This window comes from Scyliorhinus canicula, chromosome 21, assembly GCF_902713615.1.
Source record: "Scyliorhinus canicula chromosome 21, sScyCan1.1, whole genome shotgun sequence".
Lineage (NCBI taxonomy): Eukaryota > Metazoa > Chordata > Chondrichthyes > Carcharhiniformes > Scyliorhinidae > Scyliorhinus > Scyliorhinus canicula.
This window is the reverse complement of record NC_052166.1, coordinates 48,953,692-48,981,111: the sequence shown is the minus strand read 5'-3', so window position 1 is coordinate 48,981,111 and position 27,420 is coordinate 48,953,692. Positions and strand designations below refer to the sequence as shown.

Sequence of the window (27,420 nt, the reverse complement as noted above, 5' to 3'; positions counted from 1 at the left end):
CAAGCAGATTGATGGAAACTCTCATAAATTTATTTCAATAAAACACTCACGGTAGTTTGGTCCAGCCACCAAATGCTTGACAGTTCAAAGGATACTGTCAGCTTCCACCTTGAGAGGAGAGTGTGCAAAAACTGACCACTACAGATCGTTTTGAGCTTTATTTCCTGCCAGCAATAATGTCTAACAGCTTAGACCCCTATTAACTGTGGGAGAATTGACAGCAAGCACAATGAGGGATACTGTACTGCTCATTCATTTTCTGGGGGAAGGGTGAGCCAAAGTGGAACTTTCTCAGAAATGATTGAAATCAAATATGTTTTCTGGCTCTTTCCATTATTTTCTTAGATATTACCTCCATGTTCTTGGAAATTTCTGTTTAATTCTTTTGATTTGTAAAATGTAACATTTTTATTAAACTGACATGCGGTGCGATTTAACCATTAAGTTGCGCTAGGCACTACCTGGGCACACCAGTTAAGTAGAGTGAAAGGACAAAATTGAGAATTGCGCTGTCACGGATCAGTTTGCTATTCAACTGGCCCATTCCTGATGGCAAGTTCCAGATCACCCCAAATATGGCAAGAATATCATTAACCTTCATTTGCATTAGTTTCCATCTCATAAGTAAGACTGAAGTCAAATGCAACGACCTCTGGAAATTAACTGGCTCCCCAGCAAGAAATCACGCGGAAGTCATTTAGTACTCCTTTTTAAAAACGTGAAGCTGATGCAATGACTGCTATGGGGAACAAGGAGGTCAGTAGTGAATTTCATCTTCCCGCATACAGCTCAAGGGCCCTGGAGTTGCTGTGCAGTGCTCAGGAGGAGGGTGGGGGGGAACCCCTGAGGAGGGTTGGGCTTGGTCATAGGGTGAAGTATTCCAGGTCGAGGATCGCCCCTAGGCTGGGGGTTGGGGGCGGAACGAGCAACTTGACAAAGGTGTTGAAGAATTGCTTTTGCAGCTTGCTAGTGACTTTATTGTATTGTTCACTGCTTCATGTTTAATGCCTGGAGTCTGTGTGTTTGTTCCGCCTTTGCTTCCGTGGCCTGGAGCAAGGAAAGGGAAGATGCATGATGATCTGCTGCCAGTGCTGGAGAAGGGGGAGGGGTGCTCTTTCTCACGTCTGGTGTGCTCTGCTTCGGTGTGGTTTTCCACTTTTGAGAGTCGACTGCTGGGAGCTGCAGGAGGGGGAGAGAGAGGCAGCTTGATCTGAATGAGCAACTGGATGAAGGTGTTGAGGAAATGTTTTTGAAGATTGCTGGTGACTTTATTGTACCGTTGTCCATTTATTTCGTTTTTTGTGTATAAATGAACTGTTGTAGTTTTATGTTTGTACTGATATTCTGTCGTGGAAAGATGCGTGTGTGTGTATGGCATGGTGCCTTTTTCTTGTTGATTAATGGTTAGTGTCATATAGGACTGTTAAGTAGTTTGTTTTCATCTTTTTTATACAAACAAAATATTCTCAAATGGATTCTCATGGGTACATGTGCCAGGTCTCAAACAATGATTATTCCATCACATTTCAAACAAACTTTGAAGCCTGAACAGATTGCCTGGACTCTAGAAATGTCAGCACCATAGAGGCAGCAGTCAACAGTCAAACACTCGAGAGCTAAGCTTCAGCACTGGGTATATCCTCGTGACCATAGGGTGGTCAGGGGAGGACACCTGAGCACGGTTTTCCTAATGTTATGGCAGAGGTCTGGGGTCTAGGAGGTGAAGAGTGAGGTTTTCCAGCATAACAGGCTTGGTGGATGGCACTCTGAGAGATGGTGGGACATGCAAGGGTGGGGGAGGCTTAGGGGATTTTCCCAGGGTGGAAGCCCTAACTGATTGTTGGTCTCTCCTTCCCCAATTCCTTACAGATTTTGACTGGCTTTGTTAGTCCCGCAAAGGCTGCCCTTGTGGTGCCAGATGCTGGAAAAGGCAGCAGCAGTGTTGATGCAGGCTGGAGGCATCACCCATGTGAAGGGGCTGCCACACACCCTGAGGGCCAGGGCACCCATCAGGCAGAGAAGGAACCCAGAGGGGGAAGCCAGCGATGGCCCATGATTTAAATTTGTGGAATCAAGGAGATGAAGATAACATGTGCCGCAGGAGACTCCATCTCAACAGCAAGACAGTGCGGCACCTCTGCCATGTCCTCGCGGACTTGGCATCCCGTGGAAGATGAGGACACCCACTCCCGGTGGCCATGAAGGTTACCGCAACCCTGAACATCTATGAAATCAGTTCATCCCAAGGCTTGAGGGGGTCTTGTGCGGCATTTCCCAAGCTACAACCTACAAGTGCATCCGTGAAGTCACATGTTCTCTGTATGCGTGGACATCCGACAATATCAACTTTGACCAGGTCCACCAAGATGCCAAGACTGCAGGATTCTCTATCATCACCAGGATATCCCAGGTCCAGGGAGTAATTGATGGCACGCATGTTGCATCGGGGTATCAGGGAATGCCCTGAACAGGAACAGGTTCCATTGCCTGAACGTTCAACTCGTGTGCAACCACTGCCGCCGAATCATGCACGTGAATGCACACTTCCCAAGGAACATGCATGACAGCTACATCTTCAGAGACTCGAGAGATTCCCAGCATCTTCGAGGGCCATCCCAGGATAACTGGTTGGCTCTTGGGGGATAAGGGGAACCCACTGAATTCCTGGCTGATGATGCCAGTACGGAGGCCGGAGACTGAGGCGGAGACCCAATACAATGGGGCCCATGTTGTCATCCAGGCTATCATTGAGCGGTTACCCAGACTGCTCAAAATGCGGTTCCGATGCCCAGGCTGCCCTGGTGGTGCACTACAGTACACCCTCCAGAGGGTCTACCGCTTTGCGGAGTCTGCTGTTCCCTCATAACCTGGTACAGCAGTGGGGTGATATGCTGGAGGAGGAGGAGGGGGCAGGACATGTGCCCTTGTCTCAGGTGGAGCCATTCCAGGAGGGACTGGAGGACAGGGAGGCAGGGCATGAGGTCTTGGGGATGGAGGACAGATGGCGGCAAGGGTCAGCGTTTTGAACAAAGGAATGGTGCAGTTTGTGACAACCATGGCTGAGGGCCTTGAGGACCAAGGAGGCCCTCATCCTCGCCCAATTCTAATAGGAAGAGACTTTGCCCATCAGCTCACAGTGTGCTCCCCAGTCCCTTCCTTGCTCCCCCCAATAACCTCCACCGTTCCCTAGACTACCCTGTTCCACCCTCCAAGGGTCAGTATAACATCACCCCAGGGCCTGTGCCAGCACTGTCAGCAGGTCAATATACAAGGCAGAAGAGTAATGATAGCTCACTCTGAGGTTATTTCTAGTACTCCTCAGTTTATGCAAAAGTCGGACTCCTGTCTTTCTGCACACAACCATCCTCTCATCGGGGTCTGCAACGAGGACCTTCAATCTTGGACCACTGTGCCCAGGCAGTGGGGGAAAGTGAGGATAACAGGGGGTGGGAGTGCAGACAGGCCTGCTGTGAAGATTAACATGACAGAGGTTTCACATGTATCAGGTGTAGCATGTTACAGCTACAGATAGTGCCCTTCTCCCCACTCCCAATGCCCACACATGATGCTCTCTCTCTCTTCTTGATCTTTCATGGTCTAGTGCTACGTCTAGGTGTGTCACTAGGATGTATATCAGACGTGGAGGCAGCCTGATGCTTTGATGCCCTTAACGGATGCCCTCTGGAAGGCCTGGAGCTGCAGGGGGTGGTGGTCCTGGCCGACTACCGGTGTCACTGGCATCGCTGTGCCACCCTGATCTGCCCACTGCCCTTGAGATGCGCTGGTCTCAGGAGTGGCGGATTCAGAAGAACTGGAGACCGTCGTCATCTGATTGGTAGTAAGACCAGCGCCTCCTCCTCCCTGATGGTGCCCGTAGGGATGGAGGGGCAGCTGGATTGAGCTTCAGAGGCCTCTGCGTCATCTGTCTCTGCCAGTCCTGGCGGTTCCCCATTGTCTGCACCATGGTGTCGATGCCCTCAGCAATGTTCCTCAGTGACTGGGCCATGCTCTGCAGTCCTTCATCGACTGGAACATGATGTCAAGGCCCTCAGCCATGGTTGTCACAGACTGCGCCATTCCTTGGCTCAAAACGCTGACATCATGCTCCAGGTTTTCCACCGTGATCGCCAGTGTTGGCCTCGGTGCCACACATTGTTAGCATCATGTCCTGCGCCCTTAGCATTTGAGACTCCTACAATCGACTATGCCCTCGCTGGAATGTCGTTGAAAGCCCCATAGAAATCTCACAGCTGTGTCCTATCAGCTGCATCAGCTCTGGGATAACGTTGTCCAGATCATTATGTCTGACATGAAGAACTCACTGAGACAGTCATCTGGGTGAAGGGGCAGTGGATCCTCATCTCTGCGGCACAGGCCAACCTTGTTGGCTCTCTTCTTGACAGCTCTCTCCTCGGACAACCCAGGGATTTCCAGGGCCCATTTCTCATAGGTTGTGAGGAGTCAAATCCCTACTACTCAACCCCCAGCCCCCGTCTTAGCCCTTTCCCGCTTATTATGGGCTATCTTCTCCTGCAGGGGAAAAGAGTGGGCATTTAGAGCCAGTGGGTTCTTAGCAGCATGCATGAAGATCAGATATGGGGAGGGTGCGACTGTCAACCAGTGATTTGGGGGTGGGGAGGTGGAATTTGAGACCTGGTAGGTGGAACTGATTGATGCTAGGAGAGAGGTGGTAACTTTTACCCTTGTAGCTCGGCGGAAGTCATTGGTCTACTTCTTACATTGGATGGCAGTCGTCCTCGTCATGCTGCCCGCTCTAGCAGCCACTGTCTCTCCCAGACAGTATTGGTGACGATGATGCTGGCCCTCCGATCCGCTCACGGGAACAGGATGTCTCGTCTCGCATCCACAGCATTGAGAAGTCTGTCCAGGTTGGGAGCCCCAAAGTGAGGAGCAGGTCTGCGCGCTGCGCTCTGGGAGTGCGCGGTGAGGGAGCGTTTAAAAGCAGCTCCCCCCTTGTTAGCAGCGAGCCGCTGAGGCGCGAGTCTGGCGAATCAGACAGCGAGACAGTCAGAAGCTCATGGGGGCTCATTTCCGGCACTAAGTACCATTAAATACAGGCTGCAATGTCGCTAACCTGGCCTTCGAGAAACACCCCGCCAGTCGCATCCAAAATGACACTTCAAAATGTTTCCGTTAAATTGCGTCTCAGGTTTCATGCCATCCACAGATCAGAGAGTACTTATAGACGGAGAAGGCCTTTCATCCCATCTCTGCTCACACAAGACACATTTCCAGCTGTTGGTGTGGATAACAATCATAAATAGCTGAATATTTCCCTTTTCCAGTTCACTGCGGTGTGCAACCACCAGCCCTCCGAAAGATGAAATTCAGCACAGATTACACCTGGGACTTTCCTGGTTGTTACAGCTCAGTACCACATCATTTGTTTATTGAGGTAAAAGAGTAGGTCTATATTTTTTGGTTACAACTCTACTGGTTTTAATTAATCTCCTAAATCAAATTATGTAACTTCATGTACCTTAACCTTATAAAGAGGATAAACAAATGAGAGGAAGAATGTATGCTGTAATGCAAACTATATCACTATTTGGTGAAAAATAGTTCATTAATGGCACAAATATATTATAAATATATAAATCGTCGAATAGTCACCAAAGGAGTGAACATTACTTGAATCTTGCCAATATACTCTGATTCTCTTGAAGGAAGAGTTGCGTGACTATTAAGAGAGCGAGAGAGGATGCCATGTGGTGTGGCCTGCAATGATACCCTGGTGACCTGTGGGCTTCAGGGGAGTGGGTCGGGGGGCATTGAGCTTCATGTCTGGGTACGTTCTGCCCCATGGAGAGCTGCACTCGATACCGGGTCCCTCGGTTACCCTTCCTCCCCCTGCTGTGACTTGCCTAACTGGCCACTGGTGAATCCATCCCACTTACCTTTATTCGAGTCTCCAGTGCTGCTCCTGATCCAGGGCCTGCTGCAGTCCCAGCAGTGGCCACAACACCCTGTGGTGCTGCTCGGACTGAGGAGCCACTGGCCCTCTGATTGGGGCAGCAGCTCTTTTGGAAATGGGACATATTCAGCCCAAGGAGATGCTGAATCCATGACCTCAGGCAAGCTCATGGTCTGGCCATGGCTTCCAGTGCCAGAGGAGATGGATTCATCCCCAATTTTTGCTATGATGGGAAGCTCTGCATTAAGTTTCAGCCTATTGTCTTTATGTGAGGCCTATTGTACTAGGGAAGCATTTCTGACTCAGAGGGCAGGCAGCGACATGCTCCACTCAGTAGTATGGTGTTAATGGTCAATGTGAATTGTGCTCAATTGACCTCAGTTGATTTTCCTTCCTATTTCCCTCCCTCCCTTTGGTGTTGCTCCAAATGACAGTGCTAAATAATGGTACATAAAAGGTAAGTTATGTGTGAATGAGCACAGGATAACATACCACACATTCCAAATAATTATTAATTATTTTCTACCTTGAAGTAATTGATGTCACTGTATACATCAAGGAATTTGAAGAGGGAATGAATTAGAACTCCAAAAAAACATTTGCTGATTTTACTTTGTCTAATTTTTCTCCCCTTGATTTTAAGTGAAGGCCTTTCTCCTGCTATTTTAGTTTGAAAACCAAACAGGGCAATTTAATGAGATTAATCATATATAAATGTCAGCTTAGCTTAGCTTAAGTTCTCTCGCCTTGGGTTCACAAGGCTTTGGTTTAAGCTTTAACTCCAAGATAATCAAGTCAAGTAGTTTAGTAGGGTTAGGGTTATTATCAGAGGTGCCATCTTTTGACTCTGTTTGGGTAGGCATAAAGATCCTAAGGTATTACTTTAAAGATCAGTCTCCTGCATAATATTTATCCCTCAATCAAAGGCACCAAAATAAGTCAACTGCTCATACACTTCATTGCTGTTTATGGGACTTCACTGTGAAAAGATTGACTGCTGGATTTGCTTACGCAGTGGCTTCAAAAATCACTAACAGGCTGTGAAGTACTTTGTGTTATCCTGAGGATACAAAGTTTTTATATAAATATTTCCACCTCAACTTGTATTTTCCGAGCAGAAATTGAGAATTTTTGTTCCACTGACTGCTGAGCACTGAGCTGTATTGATCGCAAGTTTCCAGGTTGGATCTGGGACAACACTAAGTTAGTCAATTTCAGTTCAGGTATCACAATTAACCTTGGTGCCCCAGACAGAGTTAGTGTCATCAGTTATGGAAATCAGTAAATAGAATTTGTTTTAAAAGTTTGGTAACATGTTTAGTCTCAGAACAATGTATGGCTCTTCAAAGAGTCAGGGCATTTTGGGAAGAGTTCAAGAAATGTTCTCTCTCTTGGTTTAGCTGGTTTAGCTCACTGAGCTAAATCGCTGGCTTTTAAAGCAGACCAAGCAGGCCAGCAGCACGGTTCGATTCCCGTACCAGCCTCCCCGAACAGGCGCCGGAATATGGCGACTAGGGGCTTTTCACAGTAACTTCATTGAAGCCTACTTGTGACAATAAGCGATTTTCATTTCATTTTTCATTGGGAAATTACTAGAATCCATTATTAAGGAGGTAATGGCAGGACATTTATAACATGCAAACAAAGGAATAAGGAGCATGGGTACTTGACCCCTTGAGCCTGCTCCCCCATTCAATAAGATCATAGCTGAGACATTAGGCTCATTTAAATACCCAAGTCAAGGGCCTCCCCTGCAAGACATCACCAGCGCGCTGTTTAATACCGGTCCACACAAACGTGAACCAGGCATAACGGCACCCCGGGTGATCAGAGACAGGGCAGGGTAGTACCTTGGCACTCCCCTGGGTACCTTGGCACCACCAGCCTGGCAGGGTTGCCCAGGCACCCTGGCAGTGCCACCCTAGCCTGGGTGGCACTACCAGGGTGCCAAGCTGGCAGTGTCAGGGTGCCTGGGTGCTAGATTGGCACTACTGGGGTCAGGGGTTGGTCCATGGGGGCCTTGCCAATGGAGGGGGCAGGGGGTTCCCAGGACCTCTACAAATTTCACAGTGTGAAGGAAAGGGGGCTAGAAAGTGGAGAGGGGGGGGGGCAGAAAGTGGGGGTGGGGAGGGAGAAAGATCAGGGCTTCCGATCAAAATGGTGCCCTGATCTGCGAACAGCCGTTCCTGCTCGCGAGATCAGCACGCCAGCAGGAAATCTCTTGGAGTGTGGCCTCAGCGGGGAGTCTCCCCAAGGCCAAAAGAAACATAAAAGTGTCGTTGAATAGCAGGTGATTCTCCGCACTGCAGCTGCCAAGAAACATCCCGCCAAACAGACCCAAAAGCGGACTGCTGAATCATGCTCCAAGTCTCTGATTCCACCGCATTTTGAGAAAGAGAGTTCCAAAGATTGAATATCCTCTGCAAGAAAATTTGTTTCCTAGTTTTTGCCTTAAATAGGTGTAGGTGACCCTTATTTTTAAACGCCCCCCCCCCCCCCCCCCCCCCAGTTCTAGATTCTGCCACAACAGGAAACATCTTTTCCATATCCACCCTTTCAAAATCCTTCAGGATTTTATATGTTTCAATAAAGTCGCCTCTTACTCTTCAAAACTCCAGCAGATACAAGCCTAGCTTGTCCAACTTTTCCTCCTAAGACAACCTTCCCATTCCAGGTATTAGTCTCATAAATGTTCTCTGAACTGCTTCCGAAGTAGTTACATAAGTATTTACATAATACACAAGTATTTACAGAATGAGACCTTTTGCGATTTATGCACTAGGACACCGGTCCCATTGCATCTCAAGAGTTCTGCAATTTCTCATCATTTAGATATTATGCTTCTTCCATATTTGTTCTGTCAAAATAGACAACCTTACAATTTCCCACATTATACTCCATTTGCCAGATCTTTGCCTACTCACTTAAGCTATCTATATTCCTTTATAGCCTCATATGTCCTCTTCACAGCTTAGTTTCCTCCCTATTTTGGTATCATCAGAAAATTTGGCAACCATATCTTCAGTCGCTTCATCCAAGTCATTCATGTAAATTGCAAAAAGTTGATGTTCCAGCACTGATCTCTGTAGTAGACCACTTGTTACATAATAATAGTAATAATAATAATAATAATAGCTTATTGTCACAAGTAGGCTTCAATGAAGTTACTGTGAAAAGCCCCTAGTTGCCACATTCCGGTGCCTGTTCGGGAAGGCCGGTACGGGAATTGAACCCATGCTGCTGGCCTTGTTCTGCATTACAAGCCAGCTGTTTAGCTCACTGTGTTAAACCAGCCCCTGGTTGCCAGCTAGATAATGACCCATTTATGCCTACTATGTTTCTTGTTAGTTAGTGATGGATCAGTTAGTCAATCTTCTATCCATGACAATATGTCGCTCCTTACACCATGAGCTTTTATTTTCCACAATATTCTTTGATGTGGCATTTTATCAAATGCCTTCTGGAAATCTAAATATAGTACATCCACCAGTTCCCCTTTATCCACAGCATATGTTGCTTCTTTAAAGGACTCCAATAAATTGGTTAAACATGATTTCCCTTTCACAAAACCATGTTGTCTTTGCCTGATTATCTTGAAATTTTTGAAGTGCCTTGCTATAATGTCTTTAATAATAGCTTCTAACATTTTTCCTGTGACAGATGCAAAGCTAACTGGCCTGTAGTTTTCTGCTTTCTGTCTTTCCCGAATTTAAGGAATTTGGGAAAATAAAGACCAATGCATGAACTATCTCATGAGTCACTTTTTTAAGGTGGACCCGGGGACTTGTCAGCCTGCAGCTCCAACAATTTGCTCAGTAACACTTCCCTGGTGATTGTAATTCTGTAATTTTCTTGAGCTCCTCCCTCTCTTCCATTTCCTGATTTACAGCTATTTCTGGGGTATTTTCCACCATTAATTCCCAGACTCACTTTCTATAGGAACAATGCTCACTTTGTTAACTCTTCTTTCTTAAATATCTACAGAAACTCTTACTATCTATTTCCATATTTCAAGCTAGTTTTCTGTCATACTTTAATTTTTCTCTCGTTCTTGGTCTTTTTGTAATTTTTTTGCTGTTTTTTAATACTGGGCAGAATCCTACCAGAATCATATGTTTTCAAAGTGTCAGGCACTGACTGAAAGCCGGAGTGTAGCTCTCCAGCTGCACAGAGCAGTTTTGATTCCAGATCTTGAGCCTCTCTGCAGAAAAGAAAATGAGTAGGCAGGACTTTCACTGTCAGTCTAATGGGGGGATGAGCTGATAGTGAGAGGTAGGGCCATCCCGCTCAGAACTGAACATCAACTCCCTTACTTCCCCTACAACAATGATCAGCATCCCCCCCCCCCCCCCCCCCCCCTTCCCGGGCCAAGGAAGTATTGTTGGGCCCTCCCACTGCCTGCTCCACCCCCTGTGCCTGCAATCACCCCCTCAATGGTCTTAGTGATCTCACAACCCCCCCCCCCCCCCCCCCACATAATAGGACCTCCAATTCAGCTCCCAGAGTGCCTGCCCTGGCACAGTTTGGCTCCTCCAGGTCGGCACTGCCTAGTTGGCAGTGTCAATCTGTGCCAGAGGTAGTGACAGGGGGCAGTGCCAGGACATGCCCCTTTTCCCCGGGGGCTATATACGTATCTTTGCAATCCTGAAAGGTTTCCCTTGAATGACTATTGTTTTTAAAAAGCGATTGTAAACCTCGTCGACGTTTGAATGTTCAGTGAGGGGGAGATCGCATGGAAGGGGGCTGGCTAATGATATTCAAATTTAGTTAATTCCATTAAAATGAGGGGTGGAAAATCAAGAAATATGGGGTGGGATTCTGCCGTAATCGGCGGGGCAGGCAACTCCGGCGGGAAGGAGTGGCGTGAACCACTCCGGCGTCGGGCCGCCCCAAAGGTGTGGAATCCTCCGCACCTTCAGGGGCTAGGCCCGCCCCGGAATAGTTTGTGCCCCGCCAGCCGGCGGGGAAGGGGCTTGGCGCCATGCCAACCGGCACCTAAGGGCCTCCGCCGGCCGGTGCGAGTTGGCACATGCGTGGGAGCGCTAGCGTGTGCTGGCGTCATCCCGTCACATGCACGGAAGGGTTCGTCTCCGCATCGGCCATCACGGAGGACCACAGCGGGCCAGTCCACCGTGGGGGCAACTCCCAGGGCCAGATCCCCCCCTTGCCCCCCCCCCCCCCCCCCCCTCCCCCGAGAACCCCGGAGGCCCCCCGTGCTGCCAGGTCCCGCCGGTAAGGAACTACTCCAATTTACGCCGGCGGGACTGGCAAAAAAACGAGCGGCCACTTGGCCCATCGTGGGCTGGAGAATAGCCGGGGGGGGGGGGCGCTGCCAGCCGCCGCGGCGCAATTCCCGCCCCCGCCAAATTCCTGACGCCAGAGGCGGGATTCACGCCGCTCCCCGGCGATTCTCCGACCCGGCGTGGGGTCGGAGAATCCCGCCCATGATCTCTCTGGAGAGAATTGAGTTTCCCAATTCTCTCCGAAATTTCCGTCGCCGTTCTCTCTCACGACGAATGAGAGCTGTAAATCGTCCCCAATCTGTCAATCTTCTGACCTGCCACCCATCCTTGCGCAATTATGTTTTTTCTTTAAGTTTGGTACTATCTTTAACTTCTTTAGTTAATCACGGGTGGTGGGTCCTTCCCTTGGAATTTTTCCTCTCGTTACAATGTAACAATTGTGCGTATTCTGAAATATCCCTATAAATGTCTGCCAATGCATTTCTATTGACTTATCCCTTAACCTAATTTTCCAGTTCACTTTAGCTGGCTCTTTTTTCAGGCCCTCATAATTGCCTATTTAATTTTAAAGTACTCATCTTGGAACCACTCTTCTCTCCCCAAACTGAAAGCAAAATTCAATTATATTATGATCGCTGATAAGATCATTCATAAATCCTATCTCATTGCACAATACTAGGTCTAACAAAGCTTGCTATCTGATTGGCTCCAGAACGTGCTTTTGTAAGCAACTATCCCGAAAACATTCTAGGAATTCCTCATCTAGGCTACTTTTGCCCAGCTAATTTTTTCAGTCCATATGTAGATTAAAATCCTCCATGATTATCGGCATACCTTTCTGACAAGCTCCCATTATTTATTCCTTTATACTCTATTCTACCACGTGGGAACTATTTGGGGGCCTGTACACCACTCCCACAGTGACTTCTTACCTTTATTATTTCGTATTTCAGGAAATCATAATGCAATTACTTATAGTTAACATTGTTTTTTGAAAGGGAAATCATGCTTGACATATTTATTAGACTTCTTTGAGGATGTAACAAGCAGGGTGGATAAGGGGGAACCAATAGATGCCGAGTATCTGGATTTCCAAAATGCATTTAATAAGGTGCCACGTAAAAAGGTTACTGTACAAGATAAGGATTTATGGAGGTGGGAGTGATATATTAGCATGGAGAGAGGATTGGCTAGTAACAGGAAACAAAATGTCGGGATAATGTGGTCACTTTCAGGTGGACAAACTGTAACGTAAAGTGCCACAGGAATCACTGCTGTGGCCTCAACCTATCTTCATGACTTGGATAAAGGGACCGATCAAATTGTAGCTAAATTTTCTGATTATATACATTTTCTGGTTATCCATTTTCTGATTATGCAAAGCGATATAGATGGGCTAAGTGTCTGGGCAGAAAATTGGCAGATAATGTATAATGTGGAAAAATATTAGATTGCCCATTTGGTAGGCAGAATAGAAAAGCCAAATATTATTTAAACTGTCGCTTGATAGTACAGAACAGACATAATGTTGGAACATTTTGATCTCGCACTCATCAGAACAGATTCACAAGAATACCAAATCTCAAAAGGAACACCAATTTATACTACATGAGAAGAGGGTGTTGATTGGTTGGCAAGTGGACTTTGGTTGGTAGAGGCATCATCATGGAGACGGCCCCAGGGAGCAGTTAACTGTCAAGCTTTTGTTTAAATTCAAGCCAGGCAGGTTAACTCTGACTGGAAAGACATTGCCACGGGGAATGAAACAGGGAATGGCTCGTCCCCAAGCTTTTGCTTAGTTGGAAAGGGTGCGATGTGTGGACATGTTCTTTCTCTTTGCGAGGGACAGCGCCCTGTGTGTGAATCCATGTAGCTTCTAGAATGCATAAGTGAGTCACACTGTAAACCCAACTGATAATCTTAAATTGGTCTTGCTGCAGCTCTACAGGGCATCGGTGAGAATACTGTGCACAGTTTAGCTCTCTTTACTAAGGGAGATATAAACTTGCACAAGAAGCAGTTTAGAAAAGGTTCAACTAGCTGATTCCTGGAACAGGTTGAAACTCTACTCAATAGAGTTTAGAAGAATGAGAGGAGATCATCTCTGGGGGCTTGACGGATTAGATGCTGACAGGATGTTTCCTCTAATGGGGAAATTTGGAACTAGAAACCACAATTTAAAAATAAAGAGTTCCCCATTTAAGACAGATGAGGAGAAATTTCTTCTCTCAAAGGGTCAGCGGTCTTTGGAATTCTTTTCCACAGAAAGCAGTGGAAGCTGGGTCAGTGAATATATTCAAGGCTGAATTAGACAGATTTTGGTTTGACAAGAGAATTAAGAGTTATGGGGGGATAGGCAGGAAAGTAGAGTTAAGGCCACAATCAGATCAGCCACAATCTTATCGAATGGCAGAGCAGGCTTGATCGGTTGAATCACCAATGCCTGTTCCTATTTCTTATGATCTTATGTGTTGATTAAATTTAAAATTTCTTGCCATCTCAGCTCCCAGCATTTGTCAGCTGGCACCTCCACATGCATTTATATGTAGGCTGTAGTCTATTCATCAATAGTGGCCTAAGCTTGTAAAGAAGACTTTTATTAAACAAGCTGAGGTTTGTAAGGACTGTGTTAACTGCATTCAAATGAAATCAGTAACAACTTCAATAAAACAGCCGACCAAAAAATGTTATTTCATGCGAGCATGATAAGATATCCATTACTAACTTCAATCCCTTGATTTGTGTTATGTGTGAAAAAAAATGGAAACAAAAGATATCAGCCTTTTTTCTGAGTGGTACTAAAGCGCATTTACAGAAACATAGACAACTTACTCATCCAATGCCAGGAAGCTAAGTCTCCCTCTCAGAATCTGCTTTCTTCATTTCCATTTCCAAATCTGCAAAAGCTGATATGCTGATTCAAAGGTTTTAAAGCAGCATGCGTTCAGGGAAAATTGTATAGGAACATAGGTTTCTATTTTTTTGTGCAGAAATTGGCGGAATAAAACAGTGCAGCTGGAGACACATATTCCAGTCAAACACTGTTCCAGTTCAAGTTCATAATGAGGTAGTGATAATTAAACCGCACTGTACAATATGGATTTCAACTGGTTTCAGAGCAATTCCAGTTTTCAATGCACAACATCAAGATATAATAAAACAGAAAATTTAGGAAGCAGGTACAACAAACAATAATGATGGTTAGACTGTCCTTCCTATATTATCATAGATGAAGCATCAATGGCACAACTAAATTCAATTCCATTAATGTTCATACCTGTTCATATTTTTCAAGCTCTGTATGGTAGATTTGTCTGATCTGGGATAATTTGGCTCTGTAGTCTGAGTGTTCTGCAGTATTGTCCGACCCCGATCCTCCAGACGCTGCTGCTGCTGCCGCCGCCGCTGCTGCCCCGCCACCTTTCTCTGGTCCAGAAACTCCTTCTGCCAGTAACATGTTGTCAAGTCTCATCAACTGGGGATCCGGTGGTTCCTCCTCCTGTGCGCCTCGGATACTGAGACCTTCAAACAGAAACCAGGCAACATTGAGCGCTCACACTAACTGAGGCAACCTTAGAAGAATAACCGGCATCCAATTAACCCACTTGAAAATCACCGATCTATTTCATAGGAGCTCTTATGGACACCAATCTTGGCATCTTTCAAACAGCAACATGCCTGTGTTCAGTCTCTGCCTGTGTTTAACTTATTTACACAGTGAATTGCGCAATCTGTGTGGGATGAGACTTGCAGGACAGGAACATCTATCTGCCAACGGTTCAGATACACACGAGTGTTACCATTATGTCAAGGGTAAATTAACCAGAAAGGTATTGGAATGCATTTTAGAGGGAAAAAAACTGTCTCTGCAGAATTGGATACAAAGGCAGGGATTTTCCGCTTCTGATTGTATCAAGCGGATTTGACAGTGGGAGTGGAAAATATCACAAGACTAGCTGAATAGCATTTCACGTCGACGTGAATGCATGCTTGATTGTCCCCTCCCCCTCGTCACCGACGGGGTGCACTTCCCAACATTCAATGTCGGGAACATCATTTGAATTAATTATCATATCATTCTCAGGCCATCAGGCCTCTGCGCCTGAATCACACGCACACACACACACACCCGCCTCAGCAAAACAATCTATGTTGACATGAGGGCAGAACGCTGTAAAACCTGATTGGTCTCCTTGGCATGCACCTGCCAAGCTGTCGTCCCAGGGGAACTCAAGTAAGTGCATCACTCGGGTTCCAAGGTAAACTCCTTCGCGCTGAACGGCCTTTAAAGCTGCAGCCCAATCCTCGAGGAACTAAGTTGTTGGCAGGGTGGGCAAATCGGAGGCTGCTCCACTAGCCACACACCGTAGGATGCGTCCCTTGCTGGTTTTTTTCTACAAACAGCAACATGTCTATGTTCAGACTCTGCTAGTGTTTAATTTATGCCTGTAAGACTATGTGGTAGAAAAAGCCACCATTACTGTCGACGGCTTCAGCGCCTCCTTTCCCACCCGTTATCGACCTTTGCCAATTTCTGGGAAAATCCAGCCCCAAGATGCAGCGGTAAGCAAGTATAATATGGTTTAAACCATTGCACTGAAAATGGCTGAATGGATCGTAGCACAAAGATAATCATTTTTAAATAATTGGAGATATAATTATAATTAAATCATTCTGTGGTATTAGACTATCTTTTAAGAGACTAAATGATGTAAATTCCCTATTTGGAGATTGGTTTGACCTGCTTACATAGCTCTACACAGATGGAATATTAGTTATTACCAGGTAAAATCAGTAATCCAGTATTGATTAATGAAAGGTTATACCCAAAATAAGTTAACATTTCATTCATCTCAATTTAGAAACAGTAGGCGGGATTTCTGCCCCCCCCCCCCACTATGATCGGGAATCCTGAGCAGGTAGAGAATCACACGTCGGCCCAAAACGGGAATGACACCAGGCGGCAGACCTGTTCCCAGTCTCTGGTTCCACCTTGTCCCCCCATAGCGGGCTTCCAACTTCAACAATGCTAAGTGCTTTCTGCGATTATACAATTAAACTTAGCGTTTTTGAAGTGGGCAGCAGCTGCCAATCAGAACAAGGCTGTTTATAAACATTGCAGTTAGGATAGAGTACTTCAGCCGTATTAAACGATGAAGGGAAAGATAAATAAACAAACCTCCAGCCTTCTGAGTTTAAACCATTAAGCTGTCAATCAAAGACTAGTTAAAGGTACTACACTGTGAAATTGAACGAATGTTGAGCTTTCAGCATCTCAGGGGATTTAAAGACTTTTCAAGTGTTGTGAACTTTCTAAGAAGGCTCTGACACTTCAAGAAGCAGTAATTTTAAATATATAGGGCTGAGGGAACAGATGAGAAAAGGGAAAGTCTTTCTGGCTCGCATCTTCAATGAACTGCCTGAACTGCAGAGCAGAGCAGTTCAGAGTGAGAAGGCCACTTCAAAGTTTAAACAGGTCAGACAAGGATGATCATTTTGAACAGAGGGCTGCCTGAGATCATGCCAAGAGTGATCTTCAAGTTGCCCATGGCTGGAATAAGCAGTCCAGGCACAGGACCTCCATCCCAGGGGAAGGCCCCGGGCTCAATCCCCTAAACCACAGCCTGAGCCCACCCAACCCTCAGGGTCCTTGGAGACCCTTTCAGCCTGGCAGCAGCAGAGGGGCACACCAGGGGATAGCTTCCTTGATCAGGTCCAGCATCCCAGACTAGGTGTCACTGCCAGCGTGTCAGTGTCATGGTGCCAGTGACGTAGCCTGAAAGGAGGTTGGGTCAGCCTCATGCACGCGTGATACAGGGGGTGGTGGAGGGGACCCCTTATTCCCGTGGTGGGGAGAGGATACCCCTCTTTGATGAGGGCTTTGGGTGCTGTCGTATTCAGCAGGAGGGTCAACACTTACGGTATGGGGGGAGGGAGGCCTATCTTTGACCATTGGGATCAGGGAGCTTGTTCAAGATGGTGGCCCAAGACCAGTAAGTGCAGGAAAAATAACGTGATCGATGCTACGCATAATTTTTCAAAGTAGGTATGAAAATACCACCTTGGTCACGCTCCTAGCGCCAGAAGGACACAGTCCCGTTCTCTGCTGGCAGGAGCATTTTGTTTCTGAAACACAGAATCCCGAAAATGAAAAGAATTTCATTCTGCACCAATTTTTCCATCCTCTCATCTCACACAAAAACTTACTCAATAGACCATTCAAAAAAGGTAGCAATACATTCCACAGATACCCAAGCTTAAACTAGCCCAGGTAGTAAAGCCAAGCATCTAAAACACACATACACATGGGTATAATAAACCAGTACGTGTTGCCGCTAACAACGCCAAAAATACTCGGGTTCAGAGCATCAAATAAAGTACAGACACCATAACCAAGTACTAAACATTACGAGTATCTAGCTTCAGAAATTACCACTGCCTGGATGCTAAACAATGCAGATACCCACGTACATTTAAAAGTGAAACACATTAAATCAAATAACTAAAGGCTCAGAAGTTTGAAGAGCTCGTCTAGATAATCTTACTTGTGCAGAGTTTCAGTAATACTTTCAACACAAGGATTTAAATCCATGTGACATTATCTTCTTTTTTCTTGGTGGACAAAACACAGTGGACGCGATTCAGCAGACAAATATTAAGCTTTGCTTTTGGGTGCATTTAGCAGGGTGTTTCTCGGCGAGCAACACCCCGTAATTCAAAGGTACTTTGCCGTTTTTTCTTTGCCTTGGGGAGTTTCTTCCCACCGAGGCCACACTTAGATTTCCGACTGGCAAACTGATCTCACCAGCAGGAACGGCTCCTCGCAGATTGGGGCACCATATTGATCGGCAACCCTGACTTTCTCTGCCCCCCCCCCCCCCCGGCCCGCTTTATTGACTCCCCTCTTCACCCCGACAACCTTGATGAGGCCCTTGGGAAATCCCTATCACCTCCTAGGCCCTGGCACTGCCTGGGTGCCCAAGGTGGTACTGTCAGAGTGCCTAAGTTCTAGGGGGGTGCCAGGGTACCACTCTGTCCTGTCCTTGACCACTTGGGGGTCTCCAATGGCCTGTGAGACCCCCCCCTACCCTGAGGTGCCATTACGCATGGTCCACGTTTGCGTGGACCAGCACTAAACGCGCCCTGGCGAGATCTTGCAGGCATGGTCATTTTGTCCGGGGCACTTTGTGAATCTGGCACCCGGGGATGATCTGGATCTCGCCCTCAGATCATGCTGGTTGGAACGAGTCGGATGACTCGCGATCGGCCCGGCGCAGAGTCCAATTTGGGGCTCTCTCACACAATTCACCCATTGCAGGGTCGCTGATTCGCGCCCAGTGTGTAATTGTTACTAATTTATAGCTAATGTTCAAATTATACATTCATCTTGATATTCTTGTGAGATGGCCAAAATACACGCTGAAAATACTGAAACATTGTTTAACAATACACTTGCTTTTCTGATGGCACTGGGTTGTGCTCATCTCTCAGCAAATCCTAATTAGCAGTCTTTCAATATGCAGCACACCTGCCCTCTTGGATAATGGGAATGTGCATCTGCATAGAACACTGCATTCAAAGGCCAATAAATAAATTACAGGTCAAAAATATTACAAAGCATTCTCCAAAGAAACTCATCCTTTTCAATTCAAAACAGCAGATGTGAGAACTACCCAAATCCCACTCAAATTGTATGATTACAAGGGCATTCAATTTTAATAATCTGACTGCAATTCAGAGATTTTCAACCACTCGTTAACAGCACATTAATACATGGAAATCTTTTGATTTATAAATAAGCAGATTAAAACCCACCGAGGCTATACGATACTGTAGAGTTTGGCATAAAAGAACTTTCTTGCATGGACAGTTTCAGTTTGATCCAAGAAATTTTAATAGCATATTACAGCGGAGAAGCTTATAAACATGGAGGAAACTGGATTTTCTTGCCATGTAAAGCACCATTTCCTGGGTAATACCAGAAAGTAAATTTGCAAAATAAAGAATACTTTCTCAATTTTATTTTCTTGGACATTTCCCAACATTCCTTGTCAGCCCTGTAAAAGAAGTTTGAGCCTGACTGCCAAATTTAATGAAGGGTTACATCCAAAATATTTACCCACCTTCTTCATTCAGATTCTGACTTACCTCAGCGCCTTTCCAGAATTTCAAGTTAATATGTGTCAGATTTCCAGCTTTTGCGGTCTGCTTTTTACATTTAAAAGGGTAGTTTTACTCCATGGGCGGAATTCTCCCGACCCCGCCGTGTCCCGAATTCTCCGCCCCCGCCCCCAAAAGATTCGGCGGGGGGCGAAATTGCGCCGCGCTGGTCGGCGGGCCCCCCGCGGCGATTCTCCAGCCCGCGACGGGCCAAAGTCCCGCCGCTGACAGGCCTTTTCCGCCAGCGTGGTTTAAACCACCTCTGGTACCGGCGGGATTGGCAGCACGGGCAGGCTCCGGGGTCCTTGGGGAGGGGGGGGGGGGGTCTGACCCCAGGGGGTGCCCCCACGGTGGCCTGGCCCGCGATCGGGGCCCACCGATCGGCGGGCGGGCCTGTGTCGTGGGGGCACTCTTTTTCTTCCGCCCCACAGTCCAAAGATGTGCAGGTTAGGGGGATTGGCTATGCTAAATTGCCCTTAGTGTCCAAAAGGGTTGGGTGGGGTTGCTGCGTTGCGGAGATGGGTTGCGGGCATGGCCTTCACCTTGGTGGGGGCGGAAGAGATCCCCTCCCCTGCGCATGCGCCGGTATGACGTCAGCAGCCGCTGACGCTCCGGCGCATACGCGGACTTACGAATCTCCGGCTGGCGTGGCGCCAAAGGCCGTTCACGCCAGCCAGCGGTGTGGAAACCACTCCGGCGCGGGTCTAGCCCCTGAAGGTGCGGAGAATTCTGCACCTTTGGGGCGGCCCGATGTCGGAGTGGTTCACACCACTCCGACACACCGGGACCCCCCACCCCGCCGGGGAGGGGAGAATCACGGCCCATGTTTGGAGCCTGCACGTTCTCCCCGTGTCTGTGTGAGTTTCCTCCGGGTGCTCCAGTTTCCTCCCACAGTCCAAAGATGTGCAGGTTAGGGGGATTGGCTATGCTAAATTGCCCTTAATGTCCAAAAGGGTTGGGTGGGGTTGCTGCGTTGCGGGGATGGGTTGGAGGTGTGGGACGGTTTAGATTCGATGGGCCAAATGGCCTCCTTCTGCACTGTAAATTGTATGTGTTTCCCCCCTTCACTCTCCTAGAAATACTGACTCGTCTGAATGTGCAGTTTTGCATGTGCAGGTATTCCCTGCAGTAACATACAAAAGTGGCTTCTTAAAAATGTGAGCCAAGCAAGCAAATAGCAAAATTCCATTGGTCATTCTCATAACACTGGTGAGAGTTCAGTGGGATATAAGCCAGAAATGGGTACCCCTAGGTACTGATCATAGCTTGGGTCCCTTGCTTGACCATATCCCTCCCTTGATGAGGGAAATATGTGGGGGAGGCAGGCTTCCTAATGCTGAGTTTTACATTTCTTTCCAGGGTCAGGCCCATTATATAAGGGGGCAAAGGAGGATTGATCCATGGATTGGGGAAGGGAGGGACCAAGCGACCCTTGATGCCTGCGAGGCTCTTGGGAATTTAATGCCCTCGTATGGACCGTGCAAACCCTAGTAGGGTCAGCAATCGAGGATAGATGCAGACACAATTCCAATCTTAGTACCAGGATCATAGCTTGGGCAATTCAAATTAATTCCTATTTGTCATTAGGATCACAGCCCAGCTGCTCCTATTCATAACCAAAAAAACATAGACATTTACAATCAGGGTGTCAGTGGATCACAATCCGTGGCAAGAAACTGTCTCCCTAGCTCAGATGTTGAATTTAATGGTTGCTTCTATCATAGCCTGTAGGGTAATCAGTTAACAACACTAGTGATTGAATGTTTGTCCCTCCTGGTCTGTATGCCCCAAAGACACACTAGGCAGTGAATTCACACACTCAGTGTTCTGAATATAAAAATGTAGATTTACAAGCAATTATTTTCCTAAGTTATGTTTCTAACTTCACCTTATTCCAGCTTGTTCAGAAAATTACTAGTTGAAATCTACCAGCTCTTTATAAAATTGCAATAATTGATTTTCTAGTTGGAAATTAAGTGTTTTGCTCAATGCTGTATTTTTTTTACACTGGGTTTTTGTTCTACATTTACATTATTTAAAGCCACAGGATTACAAAGCCCCACTTAATATAACATTAAAAAGCGTCCTATAGAAAAGTACTGTAACATTCTACCACCATCCAACCCCAAATTGACCGTATATACCTCAAATAAGAACATAAGAATTAGGAGCAGGAGTAGGCATCTGGCCCCTCGAGCCTGCTCCGCCATTCAATAAGATCATGGCTGATCATTTTGTGGACTCAGCTCCACTTACCCACCCGCTCACCATAATCCTTAATTCCTTTACTGTTCAAAAACTTATCTATCTTTGCCTTAAAAACATTCAACGAGGTAGCCTCAACTGCTTCACTGGGCAGGGTGTTCCACAAATTCACAACCCTTTGGGTGAAGAAGTTCCTCCTCAACTCAGTCCTAAAACTGCTCCCCTTTATTTTGAGATTATGCCCCCTAGTTCTAGTTTCACCTGCCAGTAGAAACAATCTAGCTGCTTCTATCTTATCTATTCCCTTCATAACTTTATATGTTTCTATAAGAGTCCTCCCTCGTTCTTCTAAATTCCAATGAGTATAGTCCCAGTCTACTCAGTCTCTCCTCATAAGCCAATCCTCTCAACTCCGGAACAACCTAGTGAGCTAAGCCAGTATTAGCCATTGGACTGGAAACCCCGGACGTGTAAATCCACTGCCCAAATGTTCAACCTACACATTTTTCAAGAATGAGAGGGCCTGATGGGAAAGTCAATTTCTTGTTTCCATTTGATCTCAATGCAATTTATGAAAATTAGTCACAGCAATATATTTTTAAAAAACAATGCAGTTTATTTCCTTCGAAGACTAATCACTAGAATTAGAAGTATTTCTTTCAAGTATTTAATTATTTTTCTCTGAGGTTGGGTGTTTTAAAGAATACATTCAAAAGAAATGTGATCTGCAATAGCTTTGAAAATCTGCCTTTGGTAGGCCCAGGTGCTGCCTTCCTGTCCAAATCATTGATGGAACAGATGTGCATTGACAGCACTGTTAGCTGAACATACACTGTGTGAGTCTGAGAGCTAATGTCACTTTCACTCTTGCATAAAGCATTGGCGTGGTACTGTATGTGCACGTTTCTCATGTCAGGTTTATTAAGTATAACACATTCTGAAGCACTACGCATTCCACTTTCCAGGCTAACCCAGTTGTCACTTTCACTTGTCTTGTTCTGTACGGAGGAAAAATGCAACACTGGGAATTTACAAGACTTTTCTGTTAAATGGCCATAAATCACAGGTTTCATTCAAACCGAATAATCACTGGCCATAAAGAGCTACTTGTCTCTTACCATATATTACAGTCAAGTTCCTGTGAGCAATAATGCATCCGTTCATAGAAAATAAAAACAGAGCTAGACATTAAGAACTGACATCTAATTCTGTTACAGAGGACAATGTGTAGAGTGTGGATGACATTTTTATCATACATGTCTATTTCCATTTGGAAAATAAGCAGAATAAAAATGATTACCCAACTGCCCAAACTCAAGCTTCCCTGAGACATCCTCTTCGGTCTCCAGATGCCAGTTTTATAATGTTTCATTAAATGTGGATGCTCAAAAGCAGAGAGGAGTTCTGCCTCATGAAATAAACAAAGAAAATAAAGCTGAAATTGTTGTGAATTAACCATTTATATGTTCTGAAGTACGTAAAATTCAAATTGATGAGAATATAACATCTAACCTGGGGATTAGATAGGTAAATGTCCTTTCCTCCTTTCATATTTCATTATATCCCAAATCTAGTCTAGGCTGACAAGAAGAATGGATGCAAGGCTGTTTGATTCAATCACCACCCTCTCCATATTTTACTAACTGCAATTTACAAAATCAAAAATGCTAATTAATCAAAAACATTCTGCAATCCAAATTAGTGGAGGACAAGGATTTATTAATCGGATATGGTATAAAAGAAAAGACTAGCATTTATATAACATGTTTCACCACTTTAGGGTGTCCATGGCACTTTACAGCCAATGATGTACTTTTGAAGTACACTATTGTCATGTAGGAAACAGAGCAGCCAACTTGCACACAGCAAGCTCCCACAGACAGCAATGCAATAATGACTAGCTAATATCTTTTAGTGCTCTTGATGGGGGGACATCCTGATAACTCCCCTGGTTTCTTCAAAATAGTATCATGGGATATTTTATGCCCACCTCAGAGAACAGACAGGACCTCAGTCTAGCATCTCATCCAAAAGATGGCATCTCCGATAGTGCAGCACTCCCTCAGGTCTGCCCTGGAGTGTCAGTCCAGATTTTAGTTCATGTCTCTGAAGTTGGATTTAAACCCACAACCTTCAGCAATTAACTGGACCATGACTGACATCATTTTCCTCAGAATGTTTTGAGTAAAACAATGATTGACTGAACAGTTTGAAGGCGTGTGTGAGGAACTTTCAGGACAAATGTAACATGCATTATATTTGTTTCCATAACAGGCTCTATTTTTTGCACAGCTTTAATTTCACAGCCTATAACCTGTATGTATAGCCTTGACTATGCACTTCCTTTTTACAATACAGAATGTAACTAACTTTACTTTAGGGTCTCACAATACAGGTTTGCCAATCAATTAAGCTGCTAACAAATATTACAAATTGTTGAGCTGAACAGTAAAAGTCAAGAAAGAAACTTAGATGGAACTTAATAAATCCACCTGCTTCCTCATATTCTTTATATAATTGTGTTAAACAGAGCAGCATAGACTATCCTAGCGGGCAAAACTTTGCACTGCTGTAACAGAATCAGGTTGTCAATAGGCTCTGGTGTACTGTGCTATCTCACTCTTAGCTTTCAATCCTTTAGATCTGTGAGCTCAATTGAACCTCTAATCTGATGCTTGTTTAACGTTATCACCGAAGTGTAATTCAGAGAAATGTAAAACAGAAAGAAAATGTGATGGGTAAATATTTTAGAACAACTTGAGCAGATAATTGCCTCTTGTATTTGCCCAATTCACTTTAAAAGTTCAAAGCTGTGAAAAACACGTCATTGCATAAAACATTATGGGCTGGATTCTCCGATTGCTGACGCCAAAATCGTGTTCGGTGATCGGCTAGGGAATCCATTTTTATGGCGGAATCGGGGGGCAGCGCCGTTTTTCCGATGCTCCGCCCCCCTCCTCAAAACGGCATTCCCGAGGAGTACGCCGCACGCCAGCGGGACGGCCTCAAAACATCACCTGAGGCCCGCCCACAATGCTCCGCCCCGATGGGTCGTCCCCGACGGTGTGGGGCCTGTGTCCTCTCATTTTTCGGGGACCTCGTGTGGTGGCTGTGGAACATGTCCAGCACCACCACAGTTGGTAGGGGAGCTGTTCCGCTGGCAGGGGCTTTGGCGGGGGCTGGGGGGGACTGCTGGGAAGTGGTCTGGGGGTGGCGGGGGCGGGTTACAAGAGGGCAGTTTTTGGCAGGCCGAGTCCATGCACGGCTGGCATGGCGTTGTACAGCGTGGCTGCCGCAGGCCGCCGCCATGTGCATGAGCAGCCACGGACCCGCCGATTATGCGTGCGTATTCATAAACAGCCACATTTGCAATTTAAAAATGGACGTTATAAAATCTTGATATTGTATTAGTAACCTAACATTTAATATAACAATGATGCAAGTATCATAGTAAATGTATTGTTTGTGAAATCACATAGACATTTCTCCATTTCACCAATGCAGCACATGATATTGCAGGAAATTGGAAGCAATATGAGAGAGCAACAATTCTCAACTAGTGTATTACACTCTGAACCAAACCACTCTCTTTTATGAAACTATCAAGCGGTCATTTGAAGACATAAACTAGAAATTTGCCAGTAGATTTTAAGCAATTTAATTGTTAGTTGAATTATCATAAACAGCAATAATTCAGTATTTCTGATTTGCTCATTATGTTAGGTATGGGTAAACTTTTATATTTGAATATTACAAATGAACTTAAGGTATGCAACTTTTTATGACAGATGACATGATGTATTTTAATACTTGCTTGGCATGTATGGCAATTAAAATTTCATTAATATATTAACTTGCACATATTAAGCATTGTTACATTAATAATATAATGATTATTGAAAGCATGATTGAAGACTTTGTAGCTATCTTGAAAGACACAAAGAGTTATTATAATGCCCCATTGCCAGCACACCTCTCTTTATTCCCAGAGAATAGCAGGAGATCCCCTAAACGGTGTTCGCACCAGGCGCCAGACGGAGCATGATGCTCCCAGCCTGCAAAGCTCGATGTGATCATTTTCATGAACTCACTGGGCGTAAACCGGACTTAGTCTTTAAACTCATTTAAATATGCTCAGCCCATTCAAAGTCGGTGTCTCCTGGCTTCCGGGATTCACTGGCCCCAGCAGTGCAGCATAAGGCCGGTGCAAATCAGTACTGGTTTCCAAAAACAGAAATCAGACCACGTTGATGGTGGTGTGGTGGTAGGCCATTGGAGTCCCCGGGTGGTCAGGAACAGGGCACACCTAGCAGTTGGTAGTGCCAGGGTGATAGCGTCTGGGTGCCTGGTTGGCACAGCCAGGGTGCCATGGGAAGTGGCAGGAGGCAATGTCAAGATGCGAAGGGGCACTGCCAAAGAGAGGGGTCTGGGGCCATAAAAATGGGACATTGAGGGGAATCTGAAGGTGGACGCATTAGAGAAAAGGGTGTAAATGGGACGTGGGGGCCTCAGCAACCCCATAGTGGGGTATCGCTCATTTGGGGGAGTGGGACCGGTGCCCCGAAGCCCGGAAGGATGGACGAATGTCAGCGATAAAGGGTGTGGGGGACATTCAACTTAACCTTGAGATCGGGGCACTGTTTCAAAATGGCACCCCGATCTTTAGAGGAGACGGTTTCGCTGGCCTCTTTAGGTCCTCGCTCCCAAAAATATTCTAAGGCTGGAATTCTCCATTCGGGAGCCTAAGTGCTCCCACCAGCGGAAAATTGGGACTGGTCTCTGCTGGCGCTAGGAGTGGGGTCCAGATGGGGCAGAGTTCGCCAGAATTCTCACCGGTTTCCCTGTCCAAATTGACACTTGGGTCGTAATTCGCTGTACATTGCAATTTTCTTTTCCCACTGGCAGCGTACCCGGCAGGGGACTTCAATGGGACATCCCATTGACAAGCGGAAGGAAAATAGAATCCCACTGCCAGTGAACAGTGACCGCCGAGAAACACACGGCTGGGGGTCCGAAGAATCCCACCCGTCGTCTTTTTTTAAAAATAAATTTAGAGTACCCAATTATTTTTTCCAATTAAGGGGCAATTTAGCGTGGCCAATTCTCCTAACCTGAACATCTTTGGGTTGTGGGGGCGAAACCCACGCAGACACGGGGAGAATGTGCAAACTCCACACGGACAGTGACCCAGGGCCGGGATTCGAACCCAGGTCCTCAGCGCCGTAGGCAGCAATGCTAACCACTGTGCCACCGTGCTGCCCCGTCATCATTTTTAAGGAGAATCGCCCCCACAATATGCAGATAAAAGTGCCACAAATGTCTTAAAGTTATATATTTTCAAAAATTAGTCTGTCCTGCACCCCACCAGTAAGGTAAACCTCAAAACTTACAAAATATAGAAAATGCTGGAAATGCTTATCAAGTCAGGCAGGTATAATTCTTGAGGTTTATAAATCATCAGAGATCAGTCCCTTCATCTCACAATATTGCTGAAATTTCATTTATTTCCTGCATTTTTTATCTGTTTTTCAAGAATTCCAGTTTTTTTAAAAATTAAAACATAATTATTCTTCACGAGCATATTTTTTCACATTCATCGCTGTAGTAAAGTAGAACCAAAAAATGTTTCACAAAATTATAGTGCGATGTAAAAGGCAGCAATAATGAAAGGCAAGACTTTCTTTCGTACTAGTAAGAAGCTCAGATTTGCTGGTTATTTCTGTAAATTTACCAACTTTTTCTTTCAAATGATTATGGTACAGTGATGGAGGCTCTGTAGTTTTCAGGCCCATTTACAAAAGGACTATTCTGGAATTCAGCTATTTTTCTTACTGAAAGGAAGCACATTTTTGGAGAATTGGAAATTAGATATTATTC

At 45.7% G+C, this 27,420-nt stretch overlaps 1 protein-coding gene across 4 annotated transcripts in view; it reads right to left on the bottom strand.

Moving 5' to 3' along the window:
• The window catches only part of LOC119955835 (pre-B-cell leukemia transcription factor 3), a 246,352-nt gene that overhangs the window by 61,420 nt on the left and 157,512 nt on the right, over nt 1-27,420 (bottom strand). For all 4 annotated transcript variants that reach the window (XR_005458537.1, XM_038782431.1, XM_038782430.1 and 1 more), the window contains exon 3: nt 14,456-14,700. Coding sequence is in view for 3 of the 4 variants with exons in the window: in XM_038782431.1 (XP_038638359.1) it covers nt 14,456-14,700 (245 nt within the window). In the remaining variant the exon portion in view is untranslated. The remainder of the gene's footprint in view (nt 1-14,455; nt 14,701-27,420) is intronic.